Below are 20,276 nucleotides of genomic sequence, written 5' to 3'. Positions count from 1 at the left end.
AAACAAATTGGATAAAATACAACAAAATTTTATTGCAAACAAAAATATTTCTTCTATCACTAGAATTGTTTAAATCATGTAAGCCTTGGAATGGAGGACTGCTGAAGGAAGTGGGACTTACAAATACTGTTCCTCCCTCTCTTTCACTAAGTAGTACATCCTGAGTAAACTATTAAGTATGATGATTTCCACAGTGCAATAAGACTCTGGATCCAGTTGATTCCTTCCATTTCCCTTCACGTTTTGTGCTAGCTAATCTAATCCACTGTTTGCCTCATTGTCCACCCTTCATATCTTTTACCAATTAATCTAACTCCTGAGAATCTTTCTTAAGTCTTCTCTTTCTTTTGGACTTAAAATATAACTGGTGGTCACACACTTCAATTCTACACATAGCAGATGCTGTGCTAAAGCTCAGCCTGAGTGTATGTTGTGAGGTAAAATGCATCTTTTAATCTAATCAAAAGACCAAAGATTCTGATTTATGTGATAACCAAAGTCACAGAAAAACGATTATGTTATGCTTTGCTCATAGCAAACAATAGGAGAGTAGCAATATATTGTTTCCTCCTCATGCATTTGACCTTGTGATGACTGTGATGGATATAATTAAGGTAAAAGTTCTTTAAAATAAAGATTTTTCCCTTCTCAGGAGAACATACATCTCTGTAACAAAAACAACAACAACAACAACAACAAAAAAAAACAGAAAAAGAAGAATCATCCAGCATTTTGTGAAATAAAAAACTTGGTCAAACTATTGTTCAATGTGCACTTAGTCTTTGTCTTCATGTTCTGATGTTGTTCAAACAGCAGACTTAAAAGAAAATAATGTCAATGAATCCTCCCAGGCACTATACATGACCTCTAGGGTAATTAGCAATCACTGAAAAGCAACAAGACTAAAATGTTCTATTCTTTATTACTGTCAGCTCTTATCTTGATCAGCATTTTAATAAAGATGGTTCGTTCCGAAGACAGTTCCATGAATCAGTCATAATTACATCCTGACACACAGTGAATAGTAAAGCAATACTAAATATCACTTCATCAACCTTTCTAACCTTTATGCAAGTATTAACAGTAAATAATTTTTACACAATCCAACAACAGAAAATCTGCATATATCTTAGCTTTGTACAGACTCTACCCCAAGTGAATTTCCTGTGACCTATACCAGCAAAAACACAATTGGGCATAATTATCCAAGCTTCAGAGATATTCAGGTGTTGCTTTTTTCAGAGTGTACAACTTCAAGTACAAAAGGCTACTTGTTCTATATAATAAGCCCTCAAAGGGTTAAATTAAACACTCGTTTCCTTTTCCTAATAACAGCAACTCTAAAGCATGGCAAGCTCATGCTGAAAAACTCATGGCATTCCTTAACGTAACTGTTTAGTTCTATATTTTGAATACCGGAAATCTAAAAAGACACCCTAAATGGATTAAATCTTTGAGCTAAGATACACAGCAATCTGATTATTCTGTTTGCTAAGTTGCAGAGTTTGATGACAAAATGAAAAAGAATGAGTCCTCTAAGGGCTAATTAAATCATATTAGCATTTGATATTTGCAGAAAGTTTTCAAATTGCTTGAACTATTGTTTAAACCACTGATTGATTTTTTCCTTATATATTAAAATAATATAGATCTGTACAAAATGAAAAAGGTTTCTTTTTCCAAAACAGTATTGTTCTCTGGAATCTCAGCTGAATATATTTAGCTTCTGAATTAGTTTCTAATTCTAATTGGATATTTTGCTAATTGTTCCTACATAGAAGCATATATTAATAGCAATTAATAAATTGACAAAGATTGTAAAATTTGCAATGTAAAAAAACAAAAAAAATGCAACTATAAGGTAGTTTATTTTTTCAAGATTTCTTGGGACCTTTTTTTTTGTTTAGGCACAACATGTAAATCAAATTTTGATCTTTGATAGGATATGCTGAATTATCGATATCCAATTCACATTTTTCACACAAGGAGCAAATAGAAATCTATTTTCAGATTTCTTAACATTATTCAAATAAGTAGAAGTGAATATAGTCAATAGCATATGTTAGAATAAAATCGTCAGACATTAAAAGATATAAATACAGGTATGTAAATACACTATTCTGATGTACTTCTCCTTAGAATGAAATATTCTCACTAGATTTCCACTCTTTCAACTTGGATTTGCACTTTTCTGCATTGGTCTTTCCTTTTGCCAAAGATTCAAATAGGAAGGGCGGAAAAAAAGTGAAGAAAGATGTGTTGATTTTGGAAACTAGCTTTCCCACAATACAAAAGTGATTAAGATCTAAGCAAAGGCTAAGGATGGCTTATGCCTAACTCTGATGAGGTCCAGTACCTCATTACCCACAACTGAAAACTTCTGCTGCATTTTGTTTCAAGGGAATCCAAAAGTCCTTGCTGTAAAGCAGACTGGGAGGGGGGGTTTGGGGGGGTGAACATGCATTCAGCTTTTCTGTATCACAACCATTATGAAAGAAGTATAAAACACTGCCTTTATGCTGCCAAGCCACAATGACTCCTCTTACATCAAAGCAGTTTTGCCACTTGGATTTGTTCCTTCCAAATTTATTCAAGCCAAGGGCAGGGAGACAACAATTCATACACACTAATTATACCTAATTATCTATTCCTCCCCCCCTCCCTCAACTTTCAACCACCGTTATTTGCTATTTGGGTTTCTCACAACCTCCTCTTGCCCTGTCCATCCAGCTCCCCAGTAAGTCTTTGAAGAAAACAGTTGTGGCTTTTTTTGAATATTCACCACGTAAGGTTCAAACTATTCCCATTATTCTTAACACAATTTAGTTGCTAAATTTGAAGACTCTTTTTCTTAATTTGGAAAATTTTTAACAATTCTGCCTGAAGAAAATTGCCAGTGATATGCTTTTCTTCTTCAGGAGCTTCTCTTCTCCTGATGCTTTCTTTTCATGAGCTCAATGAAATGTTTATTGGATTAATGTTCTTCTCTGTGGACCTTCCTGGAGCCTGTGATAAAGCCCTTACAAACTTTATTAACTGGCTGAGACTTTGGGGAATGGGCTATACAGAAAGATGGGGCTCAGCTTTATTTCACATTGTACTACAAGCAAAGAAAAGTGCCATATGCTAATTAAGCAAACACATCCCAATACCTGAAGAAAACACTATTAGGTAGCTGTTCCAAAATGTGCGTAACTTGTTTGAACCAAAGAGTTAATTTGCTGAAGCAGGATTAAAGGAATCATTAATATTAAAATAAAAAGGGAAGAAAATGTTAAGAGTTTGCCGCAATTATTTTAACATTAGGTGACAATTTGTTTTGAAAAATGAAGAACGGTCAAACAATGGCTCGGGAAAAATAATTGGCACTTACATACACACTTCCATACAGACGCAATTTACTTTTCTATAGTTTCAAAATAACTTCATTGAATCCAAATGTTTTAAAAACTGTTGCCTGGTTCTTGAATATTTAATTTGTGTTGTGGTTCTAGAAGAGACAAAATGAATAAATGCATTCAGTGTACTCTTGATTCCCATTCTATAGGAAACCTTTTAGAGGAGCAAATGAAAGTCTCAAGTTCTAATTTTGTAGGCTAAAGCATAGATGCTTTCAGACAAAATGCTTAAGATGAGATCACATTAAAAGCAGTCATAGAACAGGGCTATGTAGTGAACGTGGATCTAATTCAAAACCTATTCTAGCATTTTATTATATTCATGAGTGTATGCCTGCATGTGTATAGACACACAGAGCCTCCTTTTTTTTATTATATTAAGCCCAGTGATTCCCAACAACGGAACTGCATTGTATATCCCAAAAGTAATCCATTTAATTAATACAGAGAAAAAAGAAAGACAGAGTCTACAACTGCCACAGCTTGGGAAAGAAAGACTTCTATTGAAGACTTGCTTGGCTTCTCACTAAGAAAGAAATCAAAAGGCCTAACATCTTCAGCACTGAAAAAGTCAATAGATAAGTGAAGACATCACAATATCAAAGACTTAATCCCAGGAATTCTGACTCAGGTGACAGCTTAGCAGAGGTCAGGGTGCTGACACTGACCACAAAAGCAACTTTAAACTATTCAGTGTACTGAAAGCTTCTAGGCTATCGCCGCCTTAGAACAGAATTAACTGACAAATCAGTTTAATCACCAAAATGACTTTTTTAAAGAAATCAGAAGAAACAAATTTGTTCAGCCTTACACAGGTGGCCCGACAAAGGCAGAACACATAATCAGAAACATTTTATATTTTCTCACTGGTGCTAAAAGATGCGATTTTGCCCTCAAATGGCTCAGAATTTGCCAGGGTGTAGAGAGAACCATTCTTGACCTAACAGAACAGTAGTTAAATACATTTTATTATCACTAACAAGTTTGAGACCATAAAAACAATAATTTAGTAGGGATAAAGCCAGCACTGTTGAAAACAAGCCAGTAACCTAATCTAAAATTTATTCAAAGACAAGTTTCATAAAATGAAACACAATTGACTTCCAGGGAAATATGCAGCTGCATTACTACTACTTAAACGATAATAAGAGATGTAGGAGAAATTCAAGAATAGCCACAGCTCAAGTGAAATTAGGTCACTATACAGACCACAAAACATGAAATTTGAAGGAAAAAAAACCAGAGATGGTTTCTTTGGGCCCCACAAATGAAAGATGACAATTGACGTAATATGCTAACTCAGAAAATAGATGCCCCACTGATTTTAGCTAATACAAAAGTGGTTGCACATTTGTAGACTTTAGCATCTTCTACGCAATTTCATGAATTTATATCATTTATAGAAATCATGTGTTGTTGATTACTTTGACTGTAGGAAAAGCTACCCACTTATTTAAAAATATTATCCCTTTATTGCTTATTTTATATGGAGATGATTCAACAAAACAAAGCATTTTAAAATCTCATTAATTTTCAAAGAAAGGATTTAAACATATAAATGCAATGCCATTTCATATATAATATTATTTACTGATATTTTTTGTATTGATCAAATGCATTGTACGCATATAAATACATACATACATACACACATACGATATACACATTTCATAGGCACTTGACTGAATATCAGAAGTGGGGAAAAAAACAATTTTCCCCCTACTGTAGTGAAATACTAGATTATTATAATAGGTACCAGCAATCAGTAACAAAAGAATCCAATGCAAGGTCTCTTAAACTTCTGTGAGACCCTGTTGAATTTACATTGAATTTTTATGAGGCCTCATTTAAATGAATTGGAACTAAATGTAGGTAGTTCTTGACTTGCAACCACAACTGAACCCAAAATTTCTGTTGTGAGTTTTGTCCCATTTTACCTTTCTTAACACAGTTGTTAAGCGAATTACTCAAGTTGTTAAGTTAGAAACATGATTTTTAAGTGAATCTAGCTTCCACACTGGCTTTGCTTGTCAGGACGTCGCAAAAGGTGGTCACATGACTTCAGAACACTGCAGCCGTCATAAATACATGCCAGTTGCCAAGCTTCCAGATTTTGATCACATGACCATGGGGAAGCTGCAATGGTCGTAATGGTCACTAAAACAAATGGTTGTAAGTTGAGGACTATCTGTACCTGTTCTGATGTAAATTTCCCCTTCTCATTCCTGGTAGTGTTTTTAAACATAGAAGTAGCCAATGAAATTTGGGAAGCCGCCATCTAGCCATGCATCAAACCAACCCCACAGTTATATAAATTATTTCCCCCTAGTTTCTTTTGCATTTAACAAGAAAACATGGATTTAAGGAACTATATTCACTATAGTAATTTTTAAAAAGTTAGTTCTCCAGCAAAAAAAAAATTGAAAAAGCAAAAACAATGCCATGTTAACAAAAATAAATGCTTCAAGGGTATTATATTATTTTTATCAGAAAAATCATCTGAACCCATCATAGGAATAATGACTTACTAAATTATGGAAATACACATTGATGTCTAAATTAACGTCCTCTTTTAAAAGTAATACACAGATTTATACCACATAAAAAATGTGAGTTTCTCAATGTATAGAATTTATATTTTCATTTTACAAGAAATCAAAAAGAGAAGATATTTAGTAAAATGGGATTGAAATTATGATTCATACATACACAATTCTTGATATTCATTTTTGGTTTAAAGTTTAATAGTGATTTTTACTCTGCCAAAGTAATATAATACATTCAATTTTTTTACTAGTAAAGTTATACTTGAAAATTTTATCTCTTATAGCTCCTCGTTTATTCATCTATATTTTACTTTTTATTCCTTCTTCTGGGTTTTTCATGCTTGCATATATATTTTATTTTTATTTATTTATTTATTTTGTCAAGCATATATAAGATAATAGGTAAAAGTATAAACATAATTTGAATACATGAAAAGAGTAAGTAAAAAGGAATATTAGGACAGGGACGGTAGGCACACTGGTGCACTTATGCACGCCCCTTATCAAACAGAAAACACAATAAGATCTTCCCTAATGCTTAATAACTTTTTAAAAAATAATTAATAAAAATATATTTATTACCTTTAGTACAGCAATAAATGGCACAAAGTTAACTCTCTGGAGCCCATTTTTATAGAGATCTGAAAGAAAACATATTGTATTATCTTTGCTATGTCCTTTTCCTAAAATTCTCTATTATTATATTGCTTATGCTGAAGGACCAAAAAGAGATAAAATAAATTGTTAATTTCACTCCAATCTAAAATTTTTTTTTGCAAAAATGCTACAAACAAATAAATAATTAAAATGGCATGTACCATTGTACTGTAAAAGCACAATCTTTGGCATTCAGAAAGCAAGTCTGGTAATTCTGTCTCCATCCAAGGCATCTGTCTCTACCCATGCCTTGGATGGAGACAAAATGACCAGGCTCCTATTACAGATGCAGCCAGCATCCACATACAGGACGTATAAATTAACTTTTCCAACCAAACATCCCAAAGACCAAACATTATTATAAGAATAAATATGCCAAAAAGGCAAATTGGAACAAGTAATAAAAAAATATAAAATACACTTTGTAAATCTTATCTGCAATCCCACAGAAAAATACAAGTAATTCAAACTGGCCAATAAAAATTAAAAAAAACAAAAAAGGGAAATTACACAGCTACTTACTGCAGGTAGTCCTCTACTTATGACCAGAATGGACATTGTCTTACCTGAACATCCCTTTTCTGGGTGCTGCGACTACAATCCATGGCTGGGTTTATTCTTCAAGTCTTGACAGGAACTGAGTGAAAACTTTCTTTCTTCGTGCTTCAACCACACCCACTTGACCTCTGACACGCCAGTCTTTGTCACGAAGGCGCGGTCCACTTAAGGTACGAGTGCTTCACAGATAAACAGCAACAACAGACACCCAGGTCACCCCAGGTTCGGAGCAGGAGGCCGAAAGGGAGGGAATGGATTGTAGTCGCAGCGCCCAGAAAAGGGACGTTCAGGTAAGACAACGTCCGTTTTCCAGTGCGCTGCTCCTACAATCCATGGCTGGGATATACCCAAGCTCAAACCCCTTGGGCGGGAGGCAGACTGCTCCCAGAATCCAGGTCCACATGTACACACTGCAACACCCTCCACCCAAACGAAGTCTCGGCCGAGACGTAAGCGTCAATCTTGTAATGATGAATAAAGGTCGAAATAGACGACCATGTGGCAGCACAAAGTTATCCGAGACAGAGGCCTGAGTAGACCAAGCAGCCGTGGTAGCTGTGCTACGGGTGGAATGTGGAAGAATCCTGCCCGGTAGGGGCTTGGCTTTGAGTTCATACACTGTCGAAATGCAGGCCTTAATCCACCGCCCCACCGTGGAGGCGGAAACCTTCTGACCCATGGAGGCTGGATGGAATGAGACCAGAAGGGCCTCGGTCCGTCTGAAGGAAGCTGTACGACGAATGTAACGACGAAGAGCCCGCCGCACATCCAGCGTGTGCCAGTGCGCCTCACGTTGGTGACAAGGAGACGGGCAAAAGTCCAGCAAGATGAGCTCCTGGGCCCGGTGAAACCAGGAGTTCACCTTGGGCGTGAACATAGGGTCCAATCTGAGGACCACTCTGTTGGCATGAAATATGCAGAGATCCTTCCTGATGGATAAAGCTGTGAGCTCTGAAACCCTCCTGGCCGATGTAATGGCCAGGAGGAAGGCCACCTTGAATGACAGGAACTTGAGAGCGACGGATCCCAATGGCTCAAACGGTGGCAACATGAGCACTTGAAGGACCAGTGGGAGATCCCAAGACAGGTATCGATGAACTGTAGGCAGGCGTAAACTCGTGGCGCAATGGAGGAACCCCCGAATCCAAGGATGGTGTGACAATGATTGATAAGGTGGGCACATGAGAATGGTGGACAAAGCAGATGTTTGTCTTCCCAAGGTGGAGGGGGCCAAACCCCTGTTCAGACCAGCCTGGAGAAATTCGAGGATGTCTGGGACATCAGCTGATGTAGGGTCGACATGGTGCTTGGAGCACCAGGCACAGAACGCCTTCCAAGAAGCTTCGTAAATGTGGGATGTTGATGGCCACCTAGAAGCCTGGATAGTCCCAATCACCTCGTCCGAAAGGCAGTCCCTCCTCAGGATGACCCTCTCAAGTGCCAGATGGCCAACTGGAGCCACTGTGGCTCTGGATGGCATATGGCCCCCTGGCACAGAGAGATTCGATGTGGAGTAATCACCCAAGTACGAGCAACAGAGAGCGCCACTAGATCGGTGAACCACGGACGGTGTGGCCAATTGGAAGCCACCAGAAGTACTTCGGCCTTTTCGATAAGCAACTTTCGAATGACTTTCGGGATGAGGGGAATCGGGGGGATCGCATACAGCAGGCCTGGGGGCCAACAACAGCGAAGGGCATTGCAGTCCTCCGCCAATGAGACACAAACTGAGGAAATTGAGAGTTTAACTGGCTGGCGAACAGGTCAATGACTGGAGTCCTGAACTGATGCATGAGTTCCCGAAACAAAAGAGGGTGAAGCTGCCATTCCACAGGGTCGATCTGCTCCCTGCTGAGCCAGTCCGCACGAACATTGGTGACGCCGGAAATGTGGTCTGCTTTGATTAAAAGAGTGTAACGTTCCGCCCAACTCAACAACCTCTCCACCTCTAGCATCAATGACCGGGACCGCATGCCCCCCTCCTGGTTCACATGCGCCTTGGCCGATATATTGACCATGAGGATTAATACATGATGTCCTTCCAAGATAGGACAAAATTGATGAAGAGCTAGCCGAATCACCCTCAGCTCTAGTAAGTTTATGCTGTTCCGTCATTCGGCTGGAGACCATGGCCCTGCACTACCTGATTGAGAAGGTGCGCGCCCCAGCCATGAAGGCTGGCGTTGGAAGTCAGTACCAGTCGGTCTGGCTCTAGAAAGTAACACCCCAGCAGCAGGGCTGGTGAGGTCCACCAGCGAAGCGAGAGGCAAATCTGTGGAGGTAAGGTCACCCTGTGTGTTGAGTTGCTGCATCCCATCCGCTGAAATGGAAGGAGGAACCACTGCAATGGGCGAGTGTCTGCAAGCCCAGGGGATGATGGCAAACATGACACCATTTTCCCCAGCAGCTGTGACAGGAGCAACAAGGGAACAGATCTCTGGGTAAGCACTTGATTCACCATTTCGTTGAGACTCTGGACTCTGTCCGGCGACGAGAACACCTGTCCCTTGGCTGAGACTATCACCACCCCAAGGTGAAGAAGATGGGTGGAAGGAACTAAATGGCTCTTGTCCTGATTGATCGAGAATCCGTGCTTCTGGAAGGCACTGATTACTAGCTCCATGTCACCTGTTGCCTGGGTCAGGGAGGACGACAGGACCAGGATGTTGTCGAGGTAACATAAGACCTGCACTGGGATAGATCTGAGTGTTGCTGCCACCACCGACATCAATTTGGTGAAGGTCCTGGGGGCCAAGGAGAGCCTGAAGGGCACGGCACAGTATTGAAAATGGTCGCCCGCATGCTCGAATCTCAGATACTTCCGGTGAGAGGGATGAATTGGGACGTGTAGGTATGCTTCCCTGAGATCCACTGACTGTAAGAGGTCTCCCTCTCTCACACTGCTGAGGATCGATCGAAGGGAATGCATTTTGAATCTGTGATAGCAGATTTAGCTATTTCAGGTTTAGAATCCCCCTCCAGCCCCCCGAGTTTTTGGGGACCAAAAACAGAACAGAATAGAAGCCGGTCCCATGCTGATCCAAGGGTACCGGTTCTATGGCCCTAATGTCCAAGAGATGGTGAATCTCGTCGGCCATTAGAAGTTTCCTGTCGGGCGAGACAAGAACCGGGCAACATAAGAAGCGACTTGGAGGGCAGCCGGTGAATTCGATGGAGAGGCTGTGAGTAACGGTGCGACAAACCCACGTGTCCGAAGTCGACTGCTCCCACTGGCGGTGAAAGATATGGAGACGATCGCCGATGGGATCCGACGACCGGAAGTCACTTGCCCCTGCGAAAGGACTTGTAGCTGGATCCTCGGAATGGGCGCTTGGCAGAGGATTGGGGTCTGCCACGATCGCGGAAGTGTTGCCTGTCTGAGAAATGGTCTCACCCTTAAAAGGATGGTCGTTGGGAAAAGGACCCCCCCCCGGGTCCTGAGGAAGAGCGAAAGGGCTGCCACTGCGAGAATGGAGTGTAACGGCGTTCTGGTCTGCGGTATGAGGATGGGAGGATTTTCCGCTTGTCCTTGTTCTCAATGAGCCAGCGCGGCTCTAAAAAGGTCGGGGGCCTTGTACGGTGCCGCAGTTAGCTTCCACTTGGCCTTAACGTCAGCCTTCCAACTGTGAAGCCAGAAGAGCCGTTGCAATGTGACTGTGGAGGCCAGTGCGCATGAGGCAAATTTGGCCGAATTCAAGGAGGCGTCTGCTGAATATTCGGTGGCGGCTACTATTTTGTTGATATCTTGTTGTAATCTAGTTTCCTCAGGGGGAAGTCTCTCCTGTAATTGCCTCAACCATATTAGCGACGCCCTATTGAAAAATGATGTAGCGGTCGTGGTCTTGATCGCCCAGGACGCTGCTTGATGCATCTTCCGAAAGGCGAGTTCAGCTCTCCTGTCCTCAGCTTTGAGTCCATCCAAAGAGTCCTTGGAAATAACCAACGCAGAGGACAGACTCGCGACCGGGGCGTCCACAGATGGCAACGTTAAGAGATCCTCCAGTTCAGGGGCTGTGCAATATAACCTCTTGTCTTGACTGCTGGGCGCTGTCAAGGAACCAGACTGACTCCACGGATTTTGAATCACCTCGGAGAATAGTTGGGGGCAAGGAATGAATTCCTTATCTGGTTTGGACAGCTTAAACAGAGAATCATGAGGTCTCGTCGCCGCCTGGGTCATGCTGGGCAACGCGTCACTCGCCCCGAGGTTGGTTGTCAACCTGGCCTTGTGTAATAGCGACTTGAATAGCGACAGTCTAAAAAGTCCGGTAAAGGCCAGGGCGTCCGGCAGCAAGTCTACTGAGAACTCTATGTCTTCAGGGAATTCTTCCCCGTGTTCAGAATCTATGGAAGAAGCAAACTCCTTGCGTGAAGGAGAATGCACTCTCGGGGGTTGTACAGGTAAGGATTGAAAAGGCAACTGGGTCGCCTGCTGAATGCCAGCCGCCAATAAAGACGATAAGGCAGTAGACAACAGGGATTGGAAGTCCAACTGGTTCCCCGGCAGGAGACCCTGCGCCGCGTGGAGCCCTCCAGCAGTTGGGGTAAATGTGACCTCTGGCTGCTTCCGTTGGGGAGCCTGAGGCGCAGACAATCCCACAGCCGAGACATCCGGCATGGAAAGGGAGACCCCTTTTGAAAGACCAAGTGGTTGACCGGAGCCCTCGACATCATCCGCCAACAAACTGGTCGATGAGGCAGCTGGCAGAAGGGACCCTGTAGCCGTGGTCTCTGGTAGGGGAGGGGCAAGCTGCAAGGTCTGCGGTCCCAGTCCAAGAGATGTTGAGACAGCCTGTTTGACTTTGTTATATTGGCGTTCCAACACCTTGTGATGATATAGCGCATCTTTGTCTAAGCCAGACGAGGCTTTAGGCTGGCGGGGCTTATGGTTGGACGAAGCAGAACGCTGCCCCGACATAGTCTTATGTTGTTTAGAGGGCCTTGGTGGGCTGGCCTCCTGTTCCAGGTCTGATGACAAGGATGAGTCCGCCATTGGAACAAGGCAGACCAAAGGGCAGGGTTCCTATGGGTGATAGGAGCGTAGAAGTGGGACTGAGGGTCCCCCAAAGTTACAATCACTTCTATGACACACAAAGCCCTTCTCCTACCAGGAACTGCAAACTTGGAGCACTAGGGAGGCAAGCCGTCCAGACAAGGTGCTACGTGCAGCGGCCCACAGTAAAGCAGGAATAAAGCCCCTCAAGGCGCCGGCTGAAATTGAGCCAAAATGCATCGCTGTCTCTGCCTGTTCCTCTGTTCCGGAGCGTCGCCGAGGCTCACAAAATGGCGGCCACGCTGATGACTGCAAAATGGCAGCCGTGATCGGAGACAAAATGGTGGCCGTGACGATGAAGGCAGGAAAACCAGAGGCTCCGGTATCTTCAGCCGCTCGGACCAGGCGCAAGGCTAACAGCCTCCTCCACGCTGCGAAGCTGACACAAACCTCAGAGTTTGCACAGACACCGTGCAGGGCAGGGGTGGGTTCTAAATTTTTTTACTACCGGTTCTGTGGGCGTGGCTTATTTTGTGGGTGTGTCTTGGAGGTCATGTGACTAGGTGGGCGTGGCTAGCTGGTCAGAGTCATTTCTGGAAGGTCCTCACACTTACGACCAGTCCTCACACTTATGACCTGACTAATTTGTTTGCTTTTAACACTGATCAGCTGTAGGACGGCCCTTTGAAGCCCTGCGGCAAGAGTTTAAACAGTTTTTTTCCCTCTAGTCATCAGCTGGGACTCAGGAGGCAGCAATAGATTGGGGGTGGGACCAAATAAAAGGTAAAAATAATGTGGGTGGGGCGGTGGGGTGGGGGAGAACCGGTTCAGTGACATCATATCATCACCGCTACCGGCTTGGCCAAACCGGACTGAACCGGGAGGAACCCATCACTGGTGCAGGGACTCCGGAGTCGCCACCTACATGAGAGCGATGATAAAGGTGTGGGTGGGCAGCCCAGCGGACCGGCAGCCCAGCGCCAACACCGGCGGCTAAATTGCCAAATATGAATCCTCCCCAAGGGGACAGAGTCCGGAGGCTGCTACAAATGATGTGTGGAGAGGCACAGGACTGCCTGGAGTTCCAGACCCATCATGCACGCCTCAGCAGCTGGCCGAAATCCTCCGCTCTCTTCTCGAAAATGCAACTAATCAAAAATAACCAAATTTCTCTCGAAAAGCAACCAAAAAAGGGATTAATTCTGGATGAAAACCGAGCACAAAGAAACATACCAGTCTTGTCAGCGACTGAGTGAAAAAGACTGGAGTGTCAGAGGTCAAGTGGGCGTGGTTGGAGCACGAAGAGAGAAAGTTTTCACTCAGTTGCTGTCAAGACTTGAGGAATAAACCCAGCCATGGATTGTAGGAGCAGCGCACTGGAAAATGGAGTCTACCCATCATGGTCGTTAGGCATGATGATTATAAAGTGGCTCAACCACATCACCAACCTGATTTTATTACCTTTTTTGTGATGGTCATTAAGCAAATACTGTGGTCATAAAGTCAACCCATTGTTCATTATAGGTCAGTTTTGCTGAAAACTTGAAATAAATGCTGATTTTCAGCAAAACTGTTGTGAATTGCAATCACATGTTCATGGGACGCTGGAAATGGCCATTAAACACGGGCTGACGGTTGAGCACCCAACATGTGATCATGTGACTCGGAGGGAGGGACTACTGTTGGAACTTTGGAACTGGGTCCCCAGGGAGGTCCATCGTAACTCTGAAGTGTCACTAAGCCACCAGTCTTAAATCAAGGACAACTTGTATTCTCAGAGATTTGATAGCCATATGGATTTCTGGAATAGAAACCACATTCCAAAATTTTGGAATATATCCTAAATTTGAATCAATTAAGCATCCAGATATCATCACCTACCAGATTTGATACATTATTTGGGACAGGCTGTCTCTATATAAAAGCTTTAGATACCAGGAACAGCTGTAGGCAGATTAGATCCTCATCTTTTTGCTTATAATCTATTCGTTTACAGGGCAACATAACATATAAAAGGGTATTTTATAATCCAGCTCTAAATATAGTTCACAGAGAGGATTGTTTAGGGTTGAATACTACATTTAAATTCTTCTTTGTGTGTGTACAAATAGTTGGAAAAGACAGGAGTTTCAATAGTTCAGTACTGATACTGAACATAATTTTAATTTATTAGTAACCTTATGTGATCCCAAGAAAAATAATTAGGGAATTTGGAGGATCTTTATGTCTCTTTTGTGTTTTTGACATTTAAGTATGCAATTCTGATGCTTTTCTAATATCAAGCCTTTATAAACATGACTTCAGGGAAGACAGAAGGAATAATGAGTGCTAGGAAGGAATAATAATGGCAGGGAAGAAAACTCTTGAAGTCACTGATGGTCAGCCTTTGCTTCTCATCCACGTTTGCAATTTTCAGGTGTTTCCTGACTCCATTTCTATGTTTTACATCTTCAGGTTTTCAAGAGTATTCTTTGACACTCTTCACTATCATCATTTGGCTAATCAATTGTAAAAATAATAAAAACGAGATATAAATAAATAAAATCTGAACCTTTCCACTGGTTTTGCATTTATGCCCTCAGAAATCAAGAGCAAAACTTATGAATGTGTACCCTACGGCTGCATTCATTAGAGCGTAACAGGTTTAGCTGTTATTAGACAACCCGTGACCCATTGGGTCATCATTTCAGAGACACCAGATTCCTCAATGCCTTCCACAATGACAGAGCTGCTAATGTACTGGAAAAATTCTTCAAAATTTAAGGAGATATTTCAAAGATGAGTCTGCCTTGAAAGTAGACCGTGTTGAACTGTAGAGCAGTCAAGCATCAGGAGTTGATTATGTTTTATGACTTTTGCATTATGTCATAAAATTCTTAATGGTAGTTTTATGTCATAAAATGTTTTTTTAATTTATCAAATTTCAATTCCACAGGAGTCACGGGTCCACAGATTTTGGACGCAAGCCCCTTTGAGGTATCTGGGTTGAATAAGTTTTGCCATGTGATGCACAGTTTCACACACGAGTTTAGTAGCATACAGACAGAAAAGAGCAGCACTGTCACTTGGCAGAAATGAAACACTAGGGTCACATTACTGTATGCCAATTCTTCAGCAACTATTATGATTCTTGTTTATGTTCAAAGCACAATTCAATGTGTATAATTACACACATGTTATAATTCAGTTTGATGAAGATAACACATCATTTTATTTTTAATGACTGGACTCAATTACTAAACTATGTTTTTAAGAATGGCATACAAATTTGAAACATAAAATGTAAATACAAATATTTCTAAGATTTTGAAATAGATCTAATTAAGATAGTAAAACTATATAGGCTAAAAAAAAATCAAGCATAATAACATACTTTATAAAATCTGTTTGGCCACTAGGGTTTTCATTCCAACCAGCAATGCATAGCAGCTGTTGACTTACAAATATATTTAGCACTAGTAGTTGGCTTAGTTCTTGTTCGGTGGCAAACCCTTCAGATTTCAACAACCCAAATCAGCAAGGTCAAAACTGAGATACAGGTGGTCCTCACTTAACAATGGTAACTGGAACCAGAATTTCCACCACTAAGCAATGCAATTGTAAAGTGTGACATCACATATCCCCATCACTTAGCGAAAGCAATCCTAGCACTCTTCATTGTCATTGTTAAGCAAGGATCATGGTTATTAACAGAGGATCTCCTAGCAACTTCTTGCTGGCTTCCAATGAGAAAAATCAATGGGAAAGCTAGCAGAAGTCACAATTCCAGAGTGGCTTTCGAGCAGATTAGCAGGCAGTTAAGTGCAGGCCATAGTATAGGCATGGCCAGGTTTTGGGGGGGGGAGGATATCACAGTTGCCGGGCATAGGATGGTATGCAAATGGTCAGTGCAGCATGAACAGAGATGGCTACTTCCAGGTGAAGAAGTGGGCACAGGTGGGTGCTACAGCACTGCACAAGCAGAACAGGCCAGCCACACTAGCATGACAGTGCAGGCCAGTGCATCCTACAAGGTATGAGATCCCCAGGATTGTGGGGATCATTGACTTTGCTTGTGTGAAGTGGGCAGGGTGGTCACAGATGTGGTCATGTGACTACATGATGCTGCAACCATCGTGACAGCTGATTGCCAAGCATCCAACTTGCAATCACGTGACTGCAGGGGTTCTGGGATGGCTGGAACTTTGAGGACTGGTCATAACCACTCCTCATTCAGCACTGTTATAACTTCAAACTGTAGTTGAATGAGTAGTTCAATTATCTGTATGCTGGAAATAGTATTTTAATAAAATTTGAAAGGACATGGATTCCATTCCCATTCCCATGATGGGTTTGCCATCAGCAAACAGGGTACTACTTTAAGGTGATAATTTTACTTCATCTTAAACACTAAACTATATATTATGGTATAATCTTTCATGAACTGAAGCGGACTACACTGTTGAAAGCATAATCCTGAATGAGAAAAATACAAAATGTAAGTGTTTAAGTGTTTAAGTTAAGTCTTTTAAGTTAAGTGTTGAATGGATTCTGTTATTATTTCCTCTTGCATTCTCACTGGCTATTATTGTGAATGGCCCAAGCAGCTTATAGCTGTGATCGGAGGCAACTTACAAAACATATCTAAATATATAAATACCCACACATTTTGTGTCTTTCTGTGTACTTGCTGTGGAATAAATATTATTGACTTCAGATTAAATATTCTATAATACTTTGCATTCCCTGTACTATTTTTCTAGCATAATTTACTTTTTCCTATTTTATATTAATTATATGTCTTTTAAGGAGTTAAGGACAATACACACTTTCCTTCCCCTTCATTCAACTACAGTTTGAAGTTATAATGGTGCTGAATGAGGAGTGCTTATGACTAGTCTACAGGGAAAAGCTACATACCATTAACTCTGTTCTTCCTCTAACTCGAGTGTCGGCAACCTGCAGCTCCTGAGCCACATGCAGCTCTTTGGGCCCTCTGCTGCTGCTCTGTCCCATCACTGGCTGGCCCCGCTCCTTGCCCTCCCCTCCCCGGCACTGCTCGCTTGGCCTTGGAAATCCGAGAGATACGGGGGGAGAGGGCAGGGGGCAGGGGTGAAATCTAAAATTTTTTGCTACCGGTTCTGTGGGCGTGGCTTAATTAGTGGGTGGGGCTTGGTGGTCACGTGACTGGGTGGGCATGGCTTGGTCAGGTGGGCGTGGCCAAGTCGACATCACTTCGTTGCCCTTTTTTTAACCTACAAAACACAACACAACACAACTGGCTCACCCACAATGTAAAAGCAGCTGTGCTAGACCCAAAATGGCCCCTGCAACAAGCAGGAACCTCCACAGCCACAAAAAGCCCAAAAAAACAACTTTCACACTTTACACACACACAACACAACACAACACAACTGGCTCACCCACAATGTAAAAGCAGCTGTGCTAGACCCAAAATGGCCCCTGCAACAAGCAGGAACCTCACACAGCCACAAAAAGCCCAAAAAACCAACTTTCACACTTTACACACACAAAATTCCACATACAGCTTTGTGAGATTTTGTCTGTTTGTGCAGTTAGAGTGAAACACTACAGAAACACACAAAATCTCAGAAAGCTGCACAAATATTATTTTATTTTATTTTTATATAAAAGCAGCTAAATTTAAAACTTCCTAAACTTTAAATGGCTAGGTCTAAAAAAACGAACAACTAAAAAAAAACCCTATTTTTTTTAAAGCTCCCAAAGGGGAAAAAACTTACAGGCAAGCAGGCAGGCAGGCAGGCAGAAAGAGCTGCTCACCAACGAGCTTGATTGCAAGCAGGGAGATTCAGTTGCTTGCTGATGCAATCGATTGCAGGGATTATAGCAAGCGAAGCAAGGCAGGCGTGCGAAGGTAAGCAAGCTGGAGGCTGGGAGGGAAGGGATTTTTGCTACCGGTTCTCCGAACTGCCCGCCGCCATCGCTACCTACTCGCCCGAGCCGGTCCGAACCGGGAGCATTTCACCCCTGGCCGGGAGGGGGGGGAGATGGAGAGAGAGACATAAATACAGAGAGAGAGAGAGAGAGAGAGATACAGAGGGGGGAGAGAGACAGGAAGATACAGAGAGGGAGAGAGAGATAGAGGGGGGGAGAAAGAGAGACATAGAAAGATAAGGGGGGGAGAGAGAGAGAGAGAGAGGGAGGGAGAGAGAGAGAGAGGTTTTTGTGGTTCCCGGTGTTTTTTATCAACCGGTTCTCTGCCCTAATGATTGGCTGGGTAGGCATGGCTAGGGGGTCATGTGACTGGGTGGGAGTGAGTGATGTGGAGTTGGCCACGCCTACCCAGGTTTTGTGGCTCCTGGTGGTTTTTTCTTGTGGGAAACGGGTCCAAAAGGCTCTTTGAGTGTTTAAGGTTGCAGACCCCTGCTCTAATTACTCTGCCCTGCTACTTCTATTTCTTACCTTTTTGTTTCAAAGGACAATTGGTTCTTGAATGCTTTAAGGAAAGAGTAGTTGAATCTACCCTTGATTACTCCAGGAACTGAAGGGACTTTCATTCAGAAAAGGAGAACTGTGCTATCAGAAAATGTCTTTCTGAGAGTGCAGTTCTTCTATCTATAACCGACTACTTTAGATCCCGCTCAATGCACATTAATATCATTTATTTTTATGACTTTTAATAGAAACCACGAAAGTACATCATGTATGACATAGAGTTAACATCTAACATCTTAAAATAACACTTAAAAGTACAAACATGGTAAAAGAGACATGTGTTAATCAGAAACAGATCACACATACAGTCAATTTAAGATATCTTAACCGTACTTTCATTGAAAAAGCCAGGATCAGCATATTATTCATTATTACCTTCTGGTGGCCTGTTTGATGTGGCTACAACGATGACACCATTTTGGAACAGGTTTTCAAAAAGCTGTTTGAGAATCATAGCATCAGCGATATCTGTGACCTGAAGAAGACAATACTATTATTGTCAAAAGCAGATCTTGACTTGTAGAAATGACAAAGCTGCATCCAATTTGCTTTGAGGGCTTTTTTTTTTTCCTGTCTTGTTTTTAGTCAGAAGAGAGGTTTGTTGGTTCAAAGGCAAAAGATTCTATGTTGCCACTTGAAGAAAAAATGTGGGTGGGACGGAAAATAATAAGCAGGGAGTATGTAGCAATCTTTTCTCAAGACAAGTCTTTATTCCAGATTGCTAAACAATTCTGGTTAACTTCCATTCTAAAACTCCATTTGGGAAAGAAGAGATTTAAGATTTAAAAAAGCCCTAGTTTGAAACACATACAAATACATAGACCTGCCAGAAGATCAGGAAAGAAAATAGACACCAGCTGCTCTACATTTCTATTACCTTTCCAGAAAAGGTTCAGAGAGGTGACTTTAAATGGTCATGGGACTTTTAGAAAATAGGACAAGTGGCCAAGTATACATCATCAGCTGCTGTTGAAAATAGAATGATATGACATAGATACTATTGTGCGATTGTTACACAAAACAATTCAACAGATGGCCCATCACAAAAAAATAAGCAATTTCATTGTTCTTTTTAAGTGCCTTCTATTACTGTCCATGAATAATCAAAAAGGCACTGCAGTCAGTTCCAGCACAGTCAGCCTCTTCTAACCTTCACAGACACAAATCATTCTCTCTCACACAGAGACACACACTCTCTCTCTTAAATGAAGAAGGGGGAGCAACAATTCATGACAAAAAGAAACTTTTGTCTGAGGATTTTCACTTCCCCACTTATTGTTCCTCAAATTATTACAGCTGTGCTAAAGACACTAATTTTATTATATGCAGAACTTCACTTAAATATGTAAATTCACAACAGATGAATACTACCAATATAAAAAAGGAACATGATAAAACTAGCTGAGAAAAAACATTCCCACTCCAAACCTCACAACTATTCCCACCCTATACCTAGGAGACTTCCACACATAGCGTTGTTCCATGCTTCTGCCTTTGGAAACTGCTCTACCTAAATCAAGTTATACATCTTTTAGGTAGTTGACTATTTTCTTAGAATGAGCAGGCTGGTAACTACAGTACAAGTGTAGAGAGGCACTGAAGAAAAGTACAATCTAACAAATCAAAACTTGGCATCTTTGAGCCTGTCAATAAGAAACAAAAACAAAA

The 20,276-nt window shown here is 41.7% G+C and overlaps 1 protein-coding gene across 1 annotated transcript in view; it reads right to left on the bottom strand.

The window, feature by feature from the left end:
- Positions 1 to 20,276, bottom strand: part of AFG1L (AFG1 like ATPase) — a 71,819-nt gene that overhangs the window by 28,439 nt on the left and 23,104 nt on the right. The window contains exons 6-7 of the mRNA XM_034409121.3: positions 18,984 to 19,083; positions 6,527 to 6,585 (exon numbers count right to left, since the gene is read on the bottom strand). Coding sequence (XP_034265012.1) covers positions 6,527 to 6,585; positions 18,984 to 19,083 — 159 coding nt within the window. The remainder of the gene's footprint in view (positions 1 to 6,526; positions 6,586 to 18,983; positions 19,084 to 20,276) is intronic.

Source organism: Pantherophis guttatus, chromosome 1, assembly GCF_059756535.1.
Source record: "Pantherophis guttatus breed Tessera chromosome 1, ASM5975653v1, whole genome shotgun sequence".
Lineage (NCBI taxonomy): Eukaryota > Metazoa > Chordata > Lepidosauria > Squamata > Colubridae > Pantherophis > Pantherophis guttatus.
The sequence above is the reverse complement of the archived record's forward strand: the minus strand, read 5'-3'. Positions and strand labels throughout refer to the sequence as shown.